Source organism: Oryza brachyantha, unplaced genomic scaffold, assembly GCF_000231095.2.
Source record: "Oryza brachyantha unplaced genomic scaffold, ObraRS2 ChrUN-Ctg77, whole genome shotgun sequence".
NCBI classification, from domain to species: Eukaryota; Viridiplantae; Streptophyta; class Magnoliopsida; order Poales; family Poaceae; genus Oryza; species Oryza brachyantha.
Window position 1 is genome coordinate 20,600 of NW_024427277.1, and position 20,400 is coordinate 40,999.

General features: G+C 43.0%; 2 protein-coding genes and 1 pseudogene across 2 annotated transcripts; all 3 read right to left on the reverse strand.

Moving 5' to 3' along the window:
- Positions 1-226: 226 nt before the first annotated feature.
- Positions 227-1,615, reverse strand: LOC121056705 (annotated as a pseudogene).
- Positions 1,616-9,214: 7,599 nt separating this feature from the next.
- On the reverse strand, positions 9,215-13,020 carry LOC102713595 (U-box domain-containing protein 73-like). Its single transcript, XM_015843582.2, is given in 3 exon segments — positions 9,215-10,769; positions 11,615-11,671; positions 12,231-13,020. Coding segments are annotated over 3 exon segments (1,914 nt in total). The 5' UTR covers positions 12,948-13,020; the 3' UTR covers positions 9,215-9,629.
- A 170-nt stretch (positions 13,021-13,190) lies between these two features.
- LOC121056704 ((R)-mandelonitrile beta-glucosyltransferase-like) lies at positions 13,191-15,037 on the reverse strand. The gene is made up of 2 exons (XM_040529968.1): positions 14,408-15,037; positions 13,191-14,320 (listed from the first exon to the last, which is right to left on the reverse strand). Exons 1-2 carry the CDS (start codon positions 14,916-14,918, stop codon positions 13,356-13,358), a joined length of 1,476 nt encoding a protein of 491 aa, XP_040385902.1. The 5' UTR covers positions 14,919-15,037; the 3' UTR covers positions 13,191-13,355.
- Between the last annotated feature and the right edge of the window lie 5,363 nt (positions 15,038-20,400).

Sequence of the window (20,400 nt, forward strand, 5' to 3'; positions counted from 1 at the left end):
ATTTTCTTTTTATTCATAAATTATTTTTTGTTTATAAATATAGCATTCGTCTTTTCTCGTAAAACACTCGCCCGATCAATCCAATGACATAGAAGTGGTGAGGGCTTATAAATCTCGCAACAATGTAGTACTAAACACATATGATGCATATATTAATATTAATCTGTGGAGAGAAACATCTCCTTGACCAACTTTTCCAAGTTGACCCATGAACTACCACCAGGTGCTACCCGCCATGGCCGCCTTCTCCTTCCACTCCATGGCGCGCCGCCATCATCTCCTTCCCACGATCTTCTCCATCACCTCCCTCACCATCCTCGCCACCGCTTCCCCGCTCTATGCTCTCGCCGACCTCCGCTCTATGCTCTATGCTCTCGCCGACCTCCGGCGGGAACATGTCGGCTGGGTCGCCGCCGCCGCCGTTCTTGGCTTGGTCGTCTCGAATCACCCAGAGAAACTGGTGGCCGCTTGCGGCGAGGCCCCACGCGAGCTCCACTAGCTGCTCCCTCGTCACGACGACGATGCTGCCGAAGTTGACGTACAGGACGGAGCGAGGCGGCTTGCCCGGAGCCACTCGAGGCAGCGGCTGTCCTCCGGCCAGAGGCTCGCCCCCAGCGCGTCGACCGGGCCGCGTCCGGCGACGTGCGCGGCGGCGAGCCGCGGGATCGGCCCGACCGTGTAGACCGGCGGCAGGAGGCGCGACAGGGCGGCGACGACCTCGCCTTCCAGCTCGTCGAACGTGTTGAGGACGACGGCGGACGGCGTGGTCCGGAGGCACTCCATGTAGGACACGTACATGGCAAGCACGGCGTCGTCGGGGTCCGTCGTGCGGATGAAGCTGCCGAAGTCGCGCAGGCGCATGTCCGCCGGCAACCCCGGCACCCAGTCGACCACCGTGCTGTCGAGGTGGCCATTGCTCAGCTGCTCAGCACTTGCTCATGGTCATGGACAACGGACGAACACTTAGCAAGATGCATCAATGGACAGAGAAAAATCGTGTTTCTACTTTCTTGCCACACCTTTGAGAGGAAGAAGGCCTCGGTCGATGAGCTGCTGGTAGTGCAGGGACGACAGGAGGCCGCAGGCGCTGGGCACCCAGGGCACCACCGTCGGAAGGCCCATGTCCCTGAGCGGCGAGCAAGATGTGGTCCATGTCGGAGACGACGCAGGTGGCCGGGTCACCGGAGGCGGCGGCGTCGTTCGAGCACGTTCTTGAAGTGCGGCACGGTTGACCTTATATGGCGACGAGCAGGGGGAGCATGCCGGGGGGGAGCGTCGGCGTCCCCGTCTACGGCAGGCCGTCGGGAACGGCGGCGAAGCGGAACCCCGGGGCGCCGTCGAGCGCGGGTGGAGGCCGCGCGAGCGGAGCACGCGGCGGCGGTTGCGCTCGGGAGTGGACGAAGGTGACGCGGACGCCGTCCCTGGCGTGGAGGAGCTTAGCCAGGTGCAGCGCCAGAGCGACGTGGCCCTGTGCACCGGGGAACGGGAAGAACACGGCGTGGGCTGGCGCTGGCGCCGCCGCCGCCGACGACGACGACATGGTGGCCGGCCGGCCGGAAGGAAGAAGCGACGCCGTCGTAGAGCGCTATGGAGCTATCTTGTACTTATCCATGCAATTCTGACACCATTGTGAAGCATCATTTTAGGAGGTGTTTAGTCCGAAAAATAAAAAAAAAATTATGTTGGAAGATGTTTAAACACATGAAAGAAAAAAGTTTTATGGCCTCACCTAAAACCGCGAGATAAATCTTTTAAGTCTAATTAATTCGTCATTAGCATATATGGGTTACCGTAATATAGTTAATTATGGACTAATTAGGCTTAAAGATTTGTCTCACAATTTCTCTCATAACTGTATAATTAATTTTTTTTTATTTTATCTATATTTAATGTATCATCTATGTTCTAAAAATTCGACCTAATATATTTTGGAAAGAATTTTCGGAGTAAACGGGGCCGATGGCAGCTCAAAGTGAGACATCATCATCGATCATTACATATTAAATTAATTCGCAGGACCTGTTTCAGTTTTGGTTTTAAATTATGGAGCACACGGCACATGACCCAACACAAGCTGGCCAGACAGCACGTGGTTGCAGTTAGCTGCCATGTGCTGTGTGTTGTAATTCTAGAAACTAAGGGCGTATTTGGTAGGGTGCTATAGCCTTAGCCAGGCTTATCAAATACAGCTCACCAGTATTTGGTTGTCTGTCTAGTCCAACGGGTATAGCTAGACGTGTGCAAAAAAGTATATAAAAAAGACGTCGCGCCTGGCTGAGGAGAAAGCAGCTTTCCCTCCATTTTCTCTCACCTGGCTCCTGCGCTCATCTCCCTCTCTTCTCTTTGACTTGGTGATTTCCCCTCGTCAAGTGGTATTCATGGATTTATTCCTCTTCGCTCCCTCTCTATGTGGTTATCTCTTTTGTCTTGTTTGTGATTCAGTTATTATTGGTTCGGATCTTAATCTAGTAAAAAGTTTGGATGGTTTGAGGGTTGGATCTTGTGAAAATAAAAGAATGCGCATTGTGTATTATGGTGTTCACGTCTTAAAGTTAATCTCAAGTTATCTGATCAATTTTTTGGTTTGGTTTCTTACTCGGATGCAAATATTGTTGGTTTGACAATGGCATAAAAATGTTTTTATGCAGATTTGTGGTAACCTCATCCAAGCATTGCAGGATCTGACTATTATTGTATCCATGAAATGGAACACCTTCTCTTTGAGTTAGTTGATGGCAGCTAGAACAAGTCATGTACGTGTGCAGTTAACCAAACACCTGCTTCAACGAGCCTGTCTTCACACATACCTAAACCAAACAACATCTTGCATGTGCCAGTCAGGACTAGCTAGGCCTGGCTGCTTGATACGAACCAAGCTAGAGTAAACACGGGTAATCTCACTAAGCACCCTGCGATGGAGGTGCTATAGGAGGGTTGGCTGAGCTTTCATTTTATCTATTCCGCTAATCCACGCGGCACGTCGCGTGGCATCGCGTCTCGTTATATAGAAGCTGATCGACGGAGGCAGCACGGCCACAAGAAGCAGGCGAGGTGACAACTCACCTCTATGATCGACTGCACGCTGTCATGCCATTTTATGCTGCTCACGATTGACATGCGAGGCACTGAATGTGAGATATACAATACTACTTCCTCCTTTCAAAATTACCACGGACACATAAAGAATTATAACCACTTTTTCATTTAAATTATCTTAGTACATACTATGTATAACATTTTGATAAAGAATTTAAAATAAAATAAATTTATAAAAAATATGCTACTACCTCCGTTTCATATTGTGAGACTTTCTAGTCTTGCCTAAATTTATCAATTGATGATTACATATATATATATATATATATATATATATATATATATATATATATATATATATATATATATATATATGAAGCCTCTATCCTATCACCAGGTGTAGCTACTCCCTTCACGTCTAAGGTAAAAAAAATTTGCTCCCACCCAATAGAAAGTATAGACACTATTAAAAGAAAATTTAGATTCTACTACTAGGTGTAGCTACTCCCTGCACGTGTATGATAAAAAACATTTTCATAACTGTTTCTGCTCTCACCCAACAGAAAGTATAGATATTATTAAATCTTATGTGAATGATACAACTTGTACTTTCTGTTAGAAGAGAAAAGAAATATGTATAAAGGTGTTTCTGCACCTTAGACGTAAAGGAAGTAGCTACACTTGGTAGTAGGATAGAGACTTGTGTGTGTTTAGATTAATTAACATATATATAAATCTAGATAAGGCTAGAAAGTCTTATATTCTGAAACGGAAGGAGTACTTAGTATATACTTGCATGCATGTTTTATCTTATGAAATAGAAAAAGAAAGTTAGCTACACTTATGTACGAGTATCACATCGGTCGGAACAGACGTACTGTTGGCTTGATCAGTTTCAATCATTTTAAGAAAAGAAATTATGCCGCAACCCCTAATAGAGTAAGTAATTGTCACCTCAACAATGATAGGAGGAGAGGTACGCGCTAATTAAATTATCTTTCTTACTCCACATATAGGATGGCAAATAATCATCATAATTTGTAGCCCACACACCGGTGTCCACAAATTTAGTCGTGTGGGATCATATCGATGTTACTGTACAACCACCTGTGCAGTGTTGCCCGCATGCACCCAACCAAATAAGTGACCACCGTGTTAGGCTTGACTTGACTGATAGCCCACCTAACCACAAACATTGATGCAGGTTCATATATGGTAATCTGGCCACACTTCTAAATTAGGCACAACCACAGTGAGGTAATACGCTATTTTCAGTACATTGACAGGTCATGGATGTCTAGTACAGCCATTGGTCCCAATCAAATTCCCCGCCATGTCTTTTCGCTTTTATACTTATAAGCAAAATGCTGAATTTTTAACTTTAGATTTGCAGTAGATTTTAGGCTTTTTTATTGTAGTTTTTTTTGTCTTTATTTTTAAATCGTTAAGAACATATTTATAAAAGTTTTACTCATAACTTATTTTTTATTTGCAAATATGTCGTTTGGTTTTTCTCTAATAAGCCAAACAATCACCCCTGAGTAATCGACCTATATAGTAACCGATTTTTATTTTTTTATTTTTAATTTTAAAACTAAATTACATTAAATTTTATTTTTATATATGAACCATTTAGTCAAATTACCATGTTTGGTATAACTGGATAATACTCCCAAGCCATGAGAAATTGGCGTGACAACATTATTTAGCCATGTGCAATGCCTTAGCTTAATACATGAAAATGCATACCATGATTTTTCTATCTATAAATAACTGCATATGTTGCTTGGTGAATGTGAAGAAGTAGACGGTTGTCACGGTAATAATGAGCCAAACTAGTACCATCCTTGCCACACCAGTTTAATTGACATGGTCACAAACACTAACATGCCAAGAGGACTTATCATGGTAGCATTATTTTTTCATAATGCTTAGTATGGCGTGGCTAAAGGTAAACACTAACATGCCAAGAGAACTTAGCATGGTAGCACTATTTTTCCATAATGCTTAGTATGGCGTGGCTAAAAGGTTTAGATATATAAATAAAGTCAGTTGAAGTTTAGTTTTAAATTCAAAAATAGAAACAAATCACAGTGACGTACCTAAGTTGAGAAACAAGGAATTTAGTAGCAAAACGAAAATACTCTTTCGCACACGTTCGTTCGATCAATCTATCTATACCTATATTAATTGGACAATTACCGGAACTTACACGTTAACAAGAAGTATCTTTACTGTTGATTAATCAGTATATTATCATGACCTTAGATGTGTATTTAGCATTGTGGGCCAAACTAAAATTCTAGCTAAGACTCCATGCTAATTAGAACTCAGACCTCTTGGCTCTTGCATTAATTCTTTCATCAATCCAATCTAAAATACCGTTATACTTAAGGGTGGATCCGCCGTGGCGCTATTTTTTAGCCCCCTGCCATGGTGGATTTCTAAAGAGAACAATGAAAAATAAATAAAAAGGGAAATTGCAAAGATGCCATTATAATTTTGCGAAATCGTAGATATGTCATCCTGGCCCACGTGGCATTGACTTATGTAGGCTCTACGTGTCACTGAGATACCAGTGGTATATTTCTAACTTTGTAAAATTATAATGGCACGGTTACAAATTTTTCGACGGAGGAAGGGCCCGTTTGGTAGAGCTCTAAACTCCAGATCGTAGCTCTAAACTCTAACTCCAGTGAGAGCTGTTCTTGTGGGAGCCGGAGAACAGTTCAAAACTGTTTGGTTAGCTTGGTCTGCTCCAGAACTTCTAAAAGAGAATACGAAGTAAATTGACAATAATAACTTTACGGGTTATGTGTAGTCATGATTAAACCATGATTGAATTATGTTTCTTTAATGTAATTAAATACTGATTATTTTTCTTTTGAACTTCAACAACATAACTATATGGTTATAAAATACTATATGATAGTTAACACACAATATAAATATTTACTAATAATATATAGTAGCATGAGAGGCAGATTCAAGTAATTACAATAAAATAATAAAGGGTAGTGGGTCTTTTGGCATGGAGTGGAGCTGTGGAGCAGCAAAAACTCAGCTCTACCCCTGTAGTTCATTTTTCAGGAGCAGCTCCGTCAACTCCGTTCCAAAAAAATTAGAATCTATACCGTTTGACACAACTCCGGCTCCAGTTAAGTAAGAGTTGGGAGCTAGAGCTGTGTCAAACGGGCCCGAAAAAGACAATAAGGGCTCCTCTAGCACGTGGGTCGATACACCAATATACTTATAGATTACGTAGTATTTCATCCTATCTATACATTACTCTATTAAATATTTTTTTGTTCTATATTATACTCCAGTAAGCCATACATATATTTATTTATAGATAATAAATATTATATATATATATATATATATTAGCATTAATACGAATGTAAGAAATACTACTATACCTTACGATGTGGAAATAGAGGTAATACCAGCTAATCCTAACCAGCGGCACTATCTATGTAGCAACTTCAATAAGCATCGTTAAATCCTGATCAACGACGGAAAAACCAAGTGTCGATTTATCAGGACATGTCCAGCCGTGTAGACAACTGTTATTTATTATTATTATATATATATATATATATAAAATAAAAATCGATGCACCAATGTACGGCGCTGGGCCACCGCACAAGCCGCTGCCATCGTGGCCAGAGCGCGCCGCGGTCGCCGCCGGCGCGGCTCGCGAGCTGGCGCACCTGCACGCGCACGGCCGCGTGCGTCCACGCAACGTGCTCGTCGACCTTCCTCCACGATGGCGACGACGACGACCGCCTCGACGCCCGCACGGAGAACGACGTCTACATGTTCGGCGCGGTGCTGCTCCAGCTCCTGACCGGCCAGCAATGGGACGTCGGCGGTCTGGCGCACTGGGCGCTTCCACTGATACGCACACGCCCGCCGGCGCACTGTGGCCTTGTGTATTTTGTAGATGATTATGTGCTATTTTTACGTAAACATTTTTATATATTTATATCACTGTATGCAGTTTGGTAATTTTGGGCAATGTGCCATCAAAATTTTGTTAAAAAGTAGTCAAAACCATATCAAAATTTTATTTAAATTAATTTAGATTTGAAGTGAATTTAGTTCAAATTTTAGTACATTTCTCAATTTAATCAAACTTCACTAAATATCAAATAAATTTGTCTCAAACAGTAAACATAAATAAATCAAATATTACAAATACATTAATTGTTACAAAGTATATATGTACAAAATTGGGCCATATGTGAAATAACCATTTACAAGTAGGGTCAAATATGCAAGGATAAAAATATCTATTCATGTCTCATTTAACACCGTTAAGTGAGTTTAACGGACTAGGGTCAGTCGGCGTCTTCATTTTTGAAAAAGGGGTTAAATTTATAAAGTGAAAAAAATAAGGTCAAATACGTAGTTGGCTTTCAAAATAGGATCAGTTATGCAATAGCCCATATATATATAGACAGCTAAATAGATAAGTTATATAATGGGTTGTCATATCCATTTAGCTGTCTCAACCATATTTACTACATCATATTTTTTTTGTTTTGTATTTGTTGCATGCAACGAGTGTATGAATTTTTTTTCTCTAACAATGATTGCATGCAGATTGGGAGCACGTGCCCGAGCAATGGACGAACGAAGAGACAGCGTCCAAGTTTTTCTTGAGTTATTGATGCCTACATGATGATTAATCTGACGTGAATATATATAGACAGTCATTGTCTCACTGTTGTGTATGTCCTTAGGAGCGATTGCACTGGCTTATAAATAGACACACACGTAGTCTAGCTATTAGTGTACCTTAAACATGTATGTTAGCGTCCAATGCCCCTGATCTAATAGTTCAGACAAGTTAATACTGTAAATTGTTAGAATGTGTAGTAGTGTACATTGTTAAAACGTGTAGTAGTGTAGTAGAATGTTATTATTAGAAAAAAATTATATTATTGTTGTAAATAATTAATTAATGATGGGTATGTGATTAGCGGCAGCAGCAGTGTGTGATTAGCGGAGCCGCATCTGACGTACAAGAGGTCTACCTATCCCTTTCCTCCTCCTGTCTATTTCCTGGATTGGCCTTTCTTGTCTTGTCTCTTGGGTACGAACCGAGTCGAGCGGTGGTGAATCGAGGGAGGCGGCGCCAGAGCTTGATGATGCAATGGGAGATATATCGATGCAGAAATACGAGCGGTGGTGACATGCGATTTTTTCTTTTTCATTTTTTCCAGCTGCATCGATCACAACAGTGTTAGGCCTCCCTACTAGCAAACTCAGCCTGATCTTTATCTTTGTCGACGGCATGGGCGGCGCTAGACCCGCGCTCAGTTGTCGGCTCTCAATTTTTCCCCTTCATCTTTTTCTGTTCCACTAATTTTCTGAACAAAAAAAAACTTGTTTTACTTAGGATACAGTTTTCTATTTGGTTTTTATGAATGTAGGGAGTGGAAAAATATAACTCGTCGGTATTGTAGTAATTTTTCTTCGTAAATTCTTCATCACCACCAAAAAATATGAAGCCGACCCGGTGCATATTACTTGTAATATAATTTAATCTAAACCACTGATCTAATTTTATTGAACGGTTGTGATTAAATTATACTACCAATAATTCTAGGTGTAGTAGAATTCTGAGAGAACAATATCGTCTTTTTTTTATAGTAAGTGGGTCTTGCTGGGCTTTTTTTATCAGTGCATAATGTAATAAAAAATAATAAATACAAATATAATATTAATCAAAGTACGAAAATACTCTTTTAAATCAATGGACAAGATTAATTCTATTGGTAGTATTATACTACAAGTATAATATACGCCGAAGCGTTGCCCGAAAAATATAGGTACCATGCATATAGCATATGCAACAAACCAAATAAAATATCTCATCGACTGTATCTCTCGTTCAAGCTACCAAACACTTGGCTAAACAGATACAAACAAACAATCAAACTGTTGTATGTGTTATGTGTACCCCATAGCTATGCCACAATCATCCTCTACGGGAGAGACGGGCAAGGTAGGGCGATGGATGGGATTGAAGTTGGATAGGGTTCATCCTGCTCCATCTGGGCTCCAAGTCCTATCATCCTGCAATCATGCTCTGCCTTCTTGACTTTCGCTGCGTCTTGTACAAAATCTTTTACAGGACTACAAATGATTTACCACCTTCTCCGGGTCCTCTGCTGTTGCATTGAACTCCCAAGTTTGATGCACATAGAAGATGTTTCATAAGAAACTTTGTTCCAAACAATGTAATTAGCAACTGATTATATACCAATTGTCCCCGCAAAGAAAAAGATTATATACCAACTGTAACATTAGAGAAAAGATAAAAGATTTTTTCTCTTCATACAGGACTAATATGATACTGCACAGAATCACAAGAATATTCGGTCAATTACTAATACCAATCAATTCTTACAATCTCCAACAGGCACTGAAACCAAGTCATCTATCTGTGCCTTGAACTGTTTGTGTGATTCATCACATTACTACACAATCAATAAATTCAAACTTCTCTGAAAAATTGAGCGAGCAGAACAAAAATCTTGAGCCTTCTGACATATCTACAGAAGAAGCGCATAAGATTCAAGCTATCCATGAGAATAAAGGTAGCTTCCACTGGGTTCTTGGCTTTGCCTTTACACCGTAGTAGCAGGGAACACCTCTGACAGAGTACTGATTATGCTCTCCACCTGGAACATTGTCTGCATCGGCATTCTATCTGATGACAGCTGACGCAACCGCTCCTTGAAATCCTCCATGTTCTTCAGCACCTTCATCTTACCCACATCCCTCTCAACAATGTCGTAGACCAAGGAAATTGCTGAGTGGATGCCCTTAGAGGTCACCGGCCCAAATGCATGATCAGCCATGATGATATTCACCAATTGCAAAGCCTGATTACAGATTTTCTTGAAGACATAAGGGGATCTCGGGACACAATCAAGCAGACGCAGGATCTCATCAGTGAACAAGTGGCATTTCAGCAGCATCTCAGGCACATTATAAACTTGGGCTGATAGCTTGCTTTCATAGTCTGTGCAGAGTGCAAGGATCGCAGTGGCAGCCTCCGTTATCACTACAGTATCCTTCATCTTGAGCATATCTCGAAGCATTTTCATTCCACCAGTATCAAGCATTCTTTTCCTGAACACGCAAAATTCTGACAGGATAGCAACAACAGAAGCTACCTTTGCCAGGGATGATGCTGGCCTACCAAGACTGTATGCCTTCTGAGCGATTATCTTTAGAGCACCTGGTAATTCACTCCGTCCAGCTAGGATCTCCCTGTTTTGCCTGTGCAATGTCAGATTAAGGATTACTGTGAGCCTCGCTTCCTCAAGATCTCGTGTCCAACTCGATTTATATTTCTTCCTAAGATTTATCAGCACTGGGATCAGGTCCGGAAATTTGGCAAGGCAAGGTTGCACTCCTTTGGTGGTTTTGGACAGTTCCTGGATCTGATTCAGAGCCTCTATTTGTGATGCATAATTTCCTGAGAACTTCTCCAGGATGCGTTCAATGTGTTTCTCTGTAGAGTCCATTGGAACGGAGCCTTCATCAGGGGTGATAGGTGGAGAAAGATCCCAGTGGTCAAGGCACCATGCAGAAATCATGTCGTGGAGAAGATGGTTTGGAATAGAGAGAGTGTGAGGCGAGGAGTGATCAGTAATTGTGTTTGTCCGTGGACTGTGCTGTTTTTGGTAGTTGTGGTATGATTGATCAACAGACTGCAACCAAACGATCAAAATATGGTTACTGGGTTAATCTAAATGATGGTGGATTCCCATAACATAATCACAATAGTTAACTTCAGAAAAACAGCACATGCTGATTTATAGTTTGTACCAATCAACATATAAAATAATACAAGGCTAAATTACAAAATACTCGTAATTTTGTACAGAGTAATATAGAAGCTACACTTGAACGCTATTTGATGAATATAAGATATGGCATTAAGACAAAGGGAAAAGGTGAAAAAGGGCACAGCATAAATTGAAATGAAATAAAAGAAGGGAAAAATTCTTGATTTGTCCTGTGTTCTACCCTTGAGGATCACAATCCATTCTAGTCATATCATAAGATGGACTTACGGCTCATCACACAGACCTAAGCTGCAAGGAAAATTCAAACTACTATGCAGAGGAAGTGGATGCTAATTTTAACAGAACCAGTAGAAGGTTAACTTTAGCATTTATTTGCAGCAGTCAATATTTTTGTATACTTTGAAAGATCAGAAAAGTATATCGGATGATGCAACTCAAGAAAAATCTATAAGATGATGCCTTTTACATTTTAGTGTTTGGCAAGTGTTATGGCTCATCACTGATTTGTATACTAATAACAATATTTAAACAAGGACTCAAGTTACTGCCATCCAGTGCATCAACTGTACTAGTACAAGCAATCAATGTTTGGTCAATTCATGATCCATCATTTGCTGGTTTCTAACAAACTTACCTTTTCAGAAAAAACATTAGCTATAAAAAAAACAAAACTGAAAACACCTAGCAGATAATTATACAGAAAACCATTTGGGTAAGAACAGAAAAGGGGTGAACTTGTCACTTACATATCCAGAAGCCAAGATAACAGGATCACTCATTATTCGTGCTTGAAGCACCTCATCCTAGGAACACAAAATTGTAGGATTAGTAAGGTGGGTAAGAGTTGGATCAAAGATTTTAATTTCATGCGACTATCGTCCATGATGAAGAAGCAGAAATGGGTCGATCGATTTGATTGAATGCAACAGCCACGCGAGTTGCCATTGAACTTGCACATACAACTGAACTCAAGAACATGCAAGGAAATTCACTCAGATACTAACAATGCTCAACTCAAGTAAAGGGGATTTTTCATTAGTCATAAATAGCACGAAACTTTTTCCACTGGTGATCACGATGCAGAACTGTGTTGAAGGCAGCCACGCTACACAACACACCACGGGGAAAGAATCAATCAGCAGGCAGTACTTGCACAGAAACAAACAAAATGCATGCAAAAAAGAAATGCAATTGATTTCCTTGGAAAATTTCTCATCCTACTAATAGAAGGAACAATAAACAGGAAACAGAACAATGAAACAGGTCCAAACCCCATATAAGACAAGAACATGAACAGGGTTGGAAGCCTCGATCAAGATTTTCTTTTTCAACAAAAAAGATCCCAACAATTCAGAGACTTACATCATCAACAGGAATAGGCCATCTCGTAGCGAACTCGTAAGGCAGCTCCGGGGGCTTCGCTTTACGGTACGTGAGGTCCATGAGGCCGGTCATGGCCTGCTCCATCACCGCCGACGCCGCCGCCGTCGCCTCGCCATCTTCGGCGGAAGCATCGTCTTGGAACTTGGCCAATGCCGTCCGCATCATCGCGACGTAGTCAGACCTCGTAGGGCCCTTCGCAGGGTGCTGCTTCGACCTGGCTTCATCGGCGGCTGCAGTTCTTGATGGGCCATTGTCCCTGGGCGACGAGCTCGACGTTCCGGCAGCACGAGCGGCCGGCGGGTCATGGAGCGAGCTCCATGGCGTCGTCCGGGGAGAGGTGGGCGCGGAACTCCACAATCTTGGCGGCAATGGCAGCGGTGAGGAGGACGGCGAACCCAACAAGCCACTGTAGCCGCGTTGCAAGTGACGCCTGGACTCCATCCTCTCCGCTAGCTCTTCAGGCTCCATGGCGGCGTCGACGGCGGTGCCCTCCCATCCGTGGTGGAAGAATTCCTCGCTTCGCAGAGCCGGCGGGCAGAGGGGTTCTTGGTTTCTTGCAACGTCGGCGGCGGCGGCTTGATTGGAGGAGCAGGTGGAGGAGTTGGAGTTGGAGCTCCCCACGCTGAAGCGTCCCGCTTCACGCCTGACCTTGATCTTCTCCCTTATCTCCATGTCGAGGCGAAGCCGGTCTGCCATGGTCGGGGCCTCCGAGCTGAGCCCGTACGTACGCGTGCGGACGGAGGAGTTCTTGGTTTCTTGCCGTGCCTTGTCGTTTTTGATTTTGGGAGGAAAAAAAAAGGTGGATTTTCACAGGTGTTTGGGTACCTTGGGACCTTGTATTTATATAGCCTTTGGTTGAAGACTTGATGAGTTCATGGGCCAGAACAAGGCTTGCTTGCTAGTTGCTTGCTGTGCAGATATGGGCCAGAACAAGCCTCGATCAAGATTTTCTTTTTATTCATAAATTATTTTTTGTTTATAAATATAGCATTCGTCTTTTCTCGTAAAACACTCGCCCCGATCAATCCAATGACATAGAAGTGGTGAGGGCTTATAAATCTCGCAACAATGTAGTACTAAACACATATGATGCATATATTAATATTAATCTGTGGAGAGAAACATCTCCTTGACCAACTTTTCCAAGTTGACCCATGAACTACCACCAGGTGCTACCGCCATGGCCGCCTTCTCCTTCCACTCCATGGCGCGCCGCCTCATCTCCTTCCCACGATCTTCTCCCATCACCTCCCTCACCATCCTCGCCACCGCTTCCCGCTCTATGCTCTCGCCGACCTCCGCGCCGATGCGCCACTCCGTGCGAGCGTACCGGCAGTTCGTCTCCTGGTCCGCGCCGAGCGGGTAGCACAGCATCGGCACGCCGTTGCAGATGCCGTCGAGCATGGAGTTCCACCCGCAGTGCGTCAGGAACGCCCCGATGGCGTCGTGCTGGAGCACCGCCTCCTGGGGGCACCACCTCGTCAGGTAGCACCGGCCCTTGGCGGCCGCCTCCGCGAACTCCGGCGGGAACATGTCGGCTGGGTCGCCGCCGCCGCCGTTCTTGGCTTGGTCGTCTCGAATCACCCAGAGAAACTGGTGGCCGCTTGCGGCGAGGCCCCACGCGAGCTCCACTAGCTGCTCCCTCGTCACGACGACGATGCTGCCGAAGTTGACGTACAGGACGGAGCGAGGCGGCTTGCCCCGGAGCCACTCGAGGCAGCGGCTGTCCTCCGGCCAGAGGCTCGCCCCCAGCGCGTCGACCGGGCCGCGTCCGGCGACGTGCGCGGCGGCGAGCCGCGGGATCGGCCCGACCGTGTAGACCGGCGGCAGGAGGCGCGACAGGGCGGCGACGACCTCGCCTTCCAGCTCGTCGAACGTGTTGAGGACGACGGCGGACGGCGTGGTCCGGAGGCACTCCATGTAGGACACGTACATGGCAAGCACGGCGTCGTCGGGGTCCGTCGTGCGGATGAAGCTGCCGAAGTCGCGCAGGCGCATGTCCGCCGGCAACCCCGGCACCCAGTCGACCACCGTGCTGTCGAGGTGGCCATTGCTCAGCTGCTCAGCATCTGCTCATGGTCATGGACAACGGACGAACACTTAGCAAGATGCATCAATGGACAGAGAAAAATCGTGTTTCTACTTTCTTGCCACACCTTTGAGAGGAACAAGGCCTCGGTCGATGAGCTGCTGGTAGTGCAGGGACGACAGGAGGCCGCAGGCGCTGGGCACCCAGGGCACCACCGTCGGAAGGCCCATGTCCCTGGCGGCGAGCAAGATGTGGTCCATGTCGGAGACGACGCAGGTGGCCGGGTCACCGGAGGCGGCGGCGTCGTCGAGCACGTTCTTGAAGTGCGGCACGGTTGACCTTATGGCGACGAGCAGGGGGAGCATGCCGGGGGGAGCGTCGGCGTCCCCGTCTAACGGCAGGCCGTCGGGAACGGCGGCGAAGCGGAACCCCGGGGCGCCGTCGAGCGCGGTGGCGCCGCGCGAGCGGAGCACGCGGCGGCGGTTGCGCTCGGAGTGGACGAAGGTGACGCGGACGCCGTCCCTGGCGTGGAGGAGCTTAGCCAGGTGCAGCGCCAGAGCGACGTGGCCCTGCACCGGGAACGGGAAGAACACGGCGTGGGCTGGCGCTGGCGCCGCCGCCGCCGACGACGACGACATGGTGGCCGGCCGGCCGGAAGGAAGAAGCGACGCCGTCGTAGAGCGCTATGGAGCTATCTTGTACTTATCCATGCAATTCTGACACCATTTGTGAAGCATCATTTTAGGAGGTGTTTAGTCCGAAAAATAAAAAAAAAATTATGTTGGAAGATGTTTAAACACATGAAAGAAAAAAGTTTTATGGCTCACCTAAAAACCGCGAGATAAATCTTTTAAGTCTAATTAATTCGTCATTAGCATATATGGGTTACCGTAATATAGTTAATTATGGACTAATTAGGCTTAAAGATTTGTCTCACAATTTCTCTCATAACTGTATAATTAATTTTTTTTATTTTATCTATATTTAATGTATCATCTATGTTCTAAAAATTCGACCTAATATATTTTGGAAAGAATTTTCGGAGTAAACGGGGCCGATGGCAGCTCAAAGTGAGACATCATCATCGATCATTACATATTAAATTAATTCGCAGGACCTGTTTCAGTTTTGGTTTTAAATTATGGAGCACACGGCACATGACCCAACACAAGCTGGCCAGACAGCACGTGGTTGCAGTTAGCTGCCATGTGCTGTGTGTTGTAATCCTAGAAACTAAGGGCGTATTTGATAGGGTGCTATAGCCTTAGCCAGGCTTATCAAATACAGCTCACCAGTATTTGGTTGTCTGTCTAGTCCAACGGGTATAGCTAGACGTGTGCAAAAAAGTATATAAAAAAGACGTCGCGCCTGGCTGAGGAGAAAGCAGCTTTCCCTCCATTTTCTCTCACCTGGCTCCTGCGCTCATCTCCCTCTCTTCTCTTTGACTTGGTGATTTCCCCTCGTCAAGTGGTATTCATGGATTTATTCCTCTTCGCTCCCTCTCTATGTGGTTATCTCTTTTGTCTTGTTTGTGATTCAGTTATTATTGGTTCGGATCTTAATCTAGTAAAAAGTTTGGATGGTTTGAGGGTTGGATCTTGTGAAAATAAAAGAATGCGCATTGTGTATTATGGTGTTCACGTCTTAAAGTTAATCTCAAGTTATCTGATCAATTTTTTGGTTTGGTTTCTTACTCGGATGCAAATATTGTTGGTTTGACAATGGCATAAAAATGTTTTTATGCAGATTTGTGGTAACCTCATCTAAGCATTGCAGGATCTGACTATTATTGTATCCATGAAATGGAACACCTTCTCTTTGAGTTAGTTGATGGCAGCTAGAACAAGTCATGTACGTGTGCAGTTAACCAAACACCTGCTTCAACGAGCCTGTCTTCACACATACCTAAACCAAACAATATCTTGCATGTGCCAGTCAGGACTAGCTAGGCCTGGCTGCTTGATACGAACCAAGCTAGAGTAAACACGGGTAATCTCACTAAGCACCCTGCGATGGAGGTGCTATAGGAGGGTTGGCTGAGCTTTCATTTTATCTATTCCGCTAATCCACGCGGCACGTCGCGTGGCATCGCGTCTCGTTATATAGAAGCTGATCGACGGAGGCAGCACGGCCACAAGAAGCAGGCGAGGTGACAACTCACCTCTATGATCGACTGCACGCTGTCATGCCATTTTATGCTGCTCACGATTGACATGCGAGGCACTGAATGTGAGATATACAATACTACTTCCTCCTTTCAAAATTACCACGGACACATAAAGAATTATAACCACTTTTTCATTTAAATTATCTTAGTACATACTATGTATAACATTTTGATAAAGAATTTAAAATAAAATAAATTTATAAAAAAATATGCTACTACCTCCGTTTCATATTGTGAGACTTTCTAGTCTTGCCTAAATTTATCAATTGATGATTACATATATATATATATATATATATGAAGCCTCTATCCTATCACCAGGTGTAGCTACTCCCTTCACGTCTAAGGTAAAAAACATTTGCTCCCACCCAACAGAAAGTATAGACACTATTAAAAGAAAATTTAGATTCTACTACTAGGTGTAGCTACTCCCTGCACGTGTATGATAAAAAACATTTTCATAACTGTTTCTGCTCTCACCCAACAGAAAGTATAGATATTATTAAATCTTATGTGAATGATACAACTACATGTATAGAGTTTGTACTTTCTGTTAGAAGAGAAAAGAAATATGTATAAAGGTGTTTCTGCACCTTAGACGTAAAGGAAGTAGCTACACTTGGTAGTAGGATAGAGACTTGTGTGTGTTTAGATTAATTAACATATATATAAATCTAGATAAGGCTAGAAAGTCTTATATTCTGAAACGGAAGGAGTACTTAGTATATACTTGCATGCATGTTTTATCTTATGAAATAGAAAAAGAAAGTTAGCTACACTTATGTACGAGTATCACATCGGTCGGTACAGACGTACTGTTGGCTTGATCAGTTTCAATCATTTTAAGAAAAGAAATTATGCCGCAACCCCTAATAGAGTAAGTAATTGTCACCTCAACAATGATAGGAGGAGAGGTACGCGCTAATTAAATTATCTTTCTTACTCCACATTTAGGATGGCAAATAATCATCATAATTTGTAGCCCACACACCGGTGTCCACAAATTTAGTCGTGTGGGATCATATCGATGTTACTGTACAACCACCTGTGCAGTGTTGCCCGCATGCACCCAACCAAATAAGTGACCACCGTGTTAGGCTTGACTTGACTGATAGCCCACCTAACCACAAACATTGATGCAGGTTCATATATGGTAATCTGGCCACACTTCTAAATTAGGCACAACCACAGTGAGGTAATACGCTATTTTCAGTACATTGACAGGTCATGGATGTCTAGTACAGCCATTGGTCCCAATCAAATTCCCCGCCATGTCTTTTCGCTTTTATACTTATAAGCAAAATGCTGAATTTTCAACTTTAGATTTGCAGTAGATTTTAGGCTTTTTTATTGTAGTTTTTTTTGTCTTTATTTTTAAATCGTTAAGAACATATTTATAAAAGTTTTACTCATAACTTATTTTTTATTTGCAAATATGTCGTTTGGTTTTTCTCTAATAAGCCAAACAATCACCCCTGAGTAATCGACCTATATAGTAACCGATTTTTATTTTTTTATTTTTAATTTTAAAACTAAATTACATTAAATTTTATTTTTATATATGAACCATTTAGTCAAATTACCATGTTTGGTATAACTGGATAATACTCCCAAGCCATGAGAAATTGGCGTGACAACATTATTTAGCCATGTGCAATGCCTTAGCTTAATACATGAAAATGCATACCATGATTTTTCTATCTATAAATAACTGCATATGTTGCTTGGTGAATGTGAAGAAGTAGACGGTTGTCACGGTAATAATGAGCCAAACTAGTACCATCCTTGCCACACCAGTTTAATTGACATGGTCACAAACACTAACATGCCAAGAGGACTTATCATGGTAGCATTATTTTTTCATAATGCTTAGTATGGCGTGGCTAAAAGGTAAACACTAACATGCCAAGAGAACTTAGCATGGTAGCACTATTTTTCCATAATGCTTAGTATGGCGTGGCTAAAAGGTTTAGATATATAAATAAAGTCAGTTGAAGTTTAGTTTTAAATTCAAAATAGAAACAAATCACAGTGACGTACCTAAGTTGAGAAACAAGGAATTTAGTAGCAAAACGAAAATACTCTTTCGCACACGTTCGTTCGATCAATCTATCTATACCTATATTAATTGGACAATTACCGGAACTTACACGTTAACAAGAAGTATCTTTACTGTTGATTAATCAGTATATTATCATGACCTTAGATGTGTATTTAGCATTGTGGGCCAAACTAAAATTCTAGCTAAGACTCCATGCTAATTAGAACTCAGACCTCTTGGCTCTTGCATTAATTCTTTCATCAATCCAATCTAAAATACCGTTATACTTAAGGGTGGATCCGCCGTGGCGCTATTTTTTAGCCCCCTGCCATGGTGGATTTCTAAAGAGAACAATGAAAAATAAATAAAAAGGGAAATTGCAAAGATGCCATTATAATTTTGCGAAATCGTAGATATGTCATCCTGGCCCACGTGGCATTGACTTATGTAGGCTCTACGTGTCACTGAGATACCAGTGGTATATTTCTAACTTTGTAAAATTATAATGGCACGGTTACAAATTTTTTCGACGGAGGAAGGGCCCGTTTGGTAGAGCTCTAAACTCCAGATCGTAGCTCTAAACTCTAACTCCAGTGAGAGCTGTTCTTGTGGGAGCCGGAGAACAGTTCAAAACTGTTTGGTTAGCTTGGTCTGCTCCAGAACTTCTAAAAGAGAATACGAAGTAAATTGACAATAATAACTTTACGGGTTATGTGTAGTCATGATTAAACCATGATTGAATTATGTTTCTTTAATGTAATTAAATACTGATTATTTTTCTTTTGAACTTCAACAACATAACTATATGGTTATAAAATACTATATGATAGTTAACACACAATATAAATATTTACTAATAATATATAGTAGCATGAGAGGCAGATTCAAGTAATTACAATAAAATAATAAAGGGTAGTGGGTCTTTTGGCATGGAGTGGAGCTGTGGAGCAGCAAAAACTTCAGCTCTACCCCTTGTAGTTCATTTTTCAGGAGCAGCTCCGTCAACTCCGTTCCAAAAAAATTAGAATCTATACCGTTTGACACAACTCCGGCTCCAGTTAAGTAAGAGTTGGGAGCTAGAGCTGTGTCAAACGGGCCCGAAAAAGACAATAAGGGCTCCTCTAGCACGTGGGTCGATACACCAATATACTTATAGATTACGTAGTATTTCATCCTATCTATACATTACTCTATTAATATTTTTTTGTTCTATATTATACTCAAGTAAGCCATACATAATTTATTTATAGATAATAAATATTTATATATATATTATTATATATTAGCATAATACGAATGTAAGAAATACTACTATACCTTACGATGTGGAAATAGAGGTAATACCAAGCTAATCCTAACCAGCTGCACTATCTATGTAGCAACTTCAATAAGCATCGTTAAATCCTGATCAACGACGGAAAAACCAAGTGTCGATTTATCAGGACATGTCCAGCCGTGTAGACAACTGTTATTTATGATTATTATATATATATATATATATAAAATAAAAATCGATGCACCAATGTACGGCGCTGGGCCACCGCACAAGCCGCTGCCATCGTGGCCAGAGCGCGCCGCGGTCGCCGCCGGCGCGGCTCGCGAGCTGGCGCACCTGCACGCGCACGGCCGCGTGCGTCACGCAACGTGCTCGTCGACCTTCCTCCACGATGGCGACGACGACGACCGCCTCGACGCCCGCACGGAGAACGACGTCTACATGTTCGGCGCGGTGCTGCTCCAGCTCCTGACCGGCCAGCAATGGGACGTCGGCGGTCTGGCGCACTGGGCGCTTCCACTGATACGCACACGCCCGCCGGCGCACTGTGGCCTTGTGTATTTTTGTAGATGATTATGTGCTATTTTTACGTAAACATTTTTATATATTTATATCACTGTATGCAGTTTGGTAATT

What these genes read in the sequence shown, in the direction of transcription:
- LOC121056704 (XM_040529968.1), bottom strand. Translation starts at nt 14,918, where the DNA reads ATGTCGTCGTCGTCGGCGGCGGCGGCGCCAGCGCCAGCCCACGCCGTG. An exon ending in AGGCCTTGTTCCTCTCAAAG is followed by an intron (nt 14,321 to 14,407) that starts GTGTGGCAAGAA and finishes GACCATGAGCAG; the next exon opens with ATGCTGAGCAGCTGAGCAAT.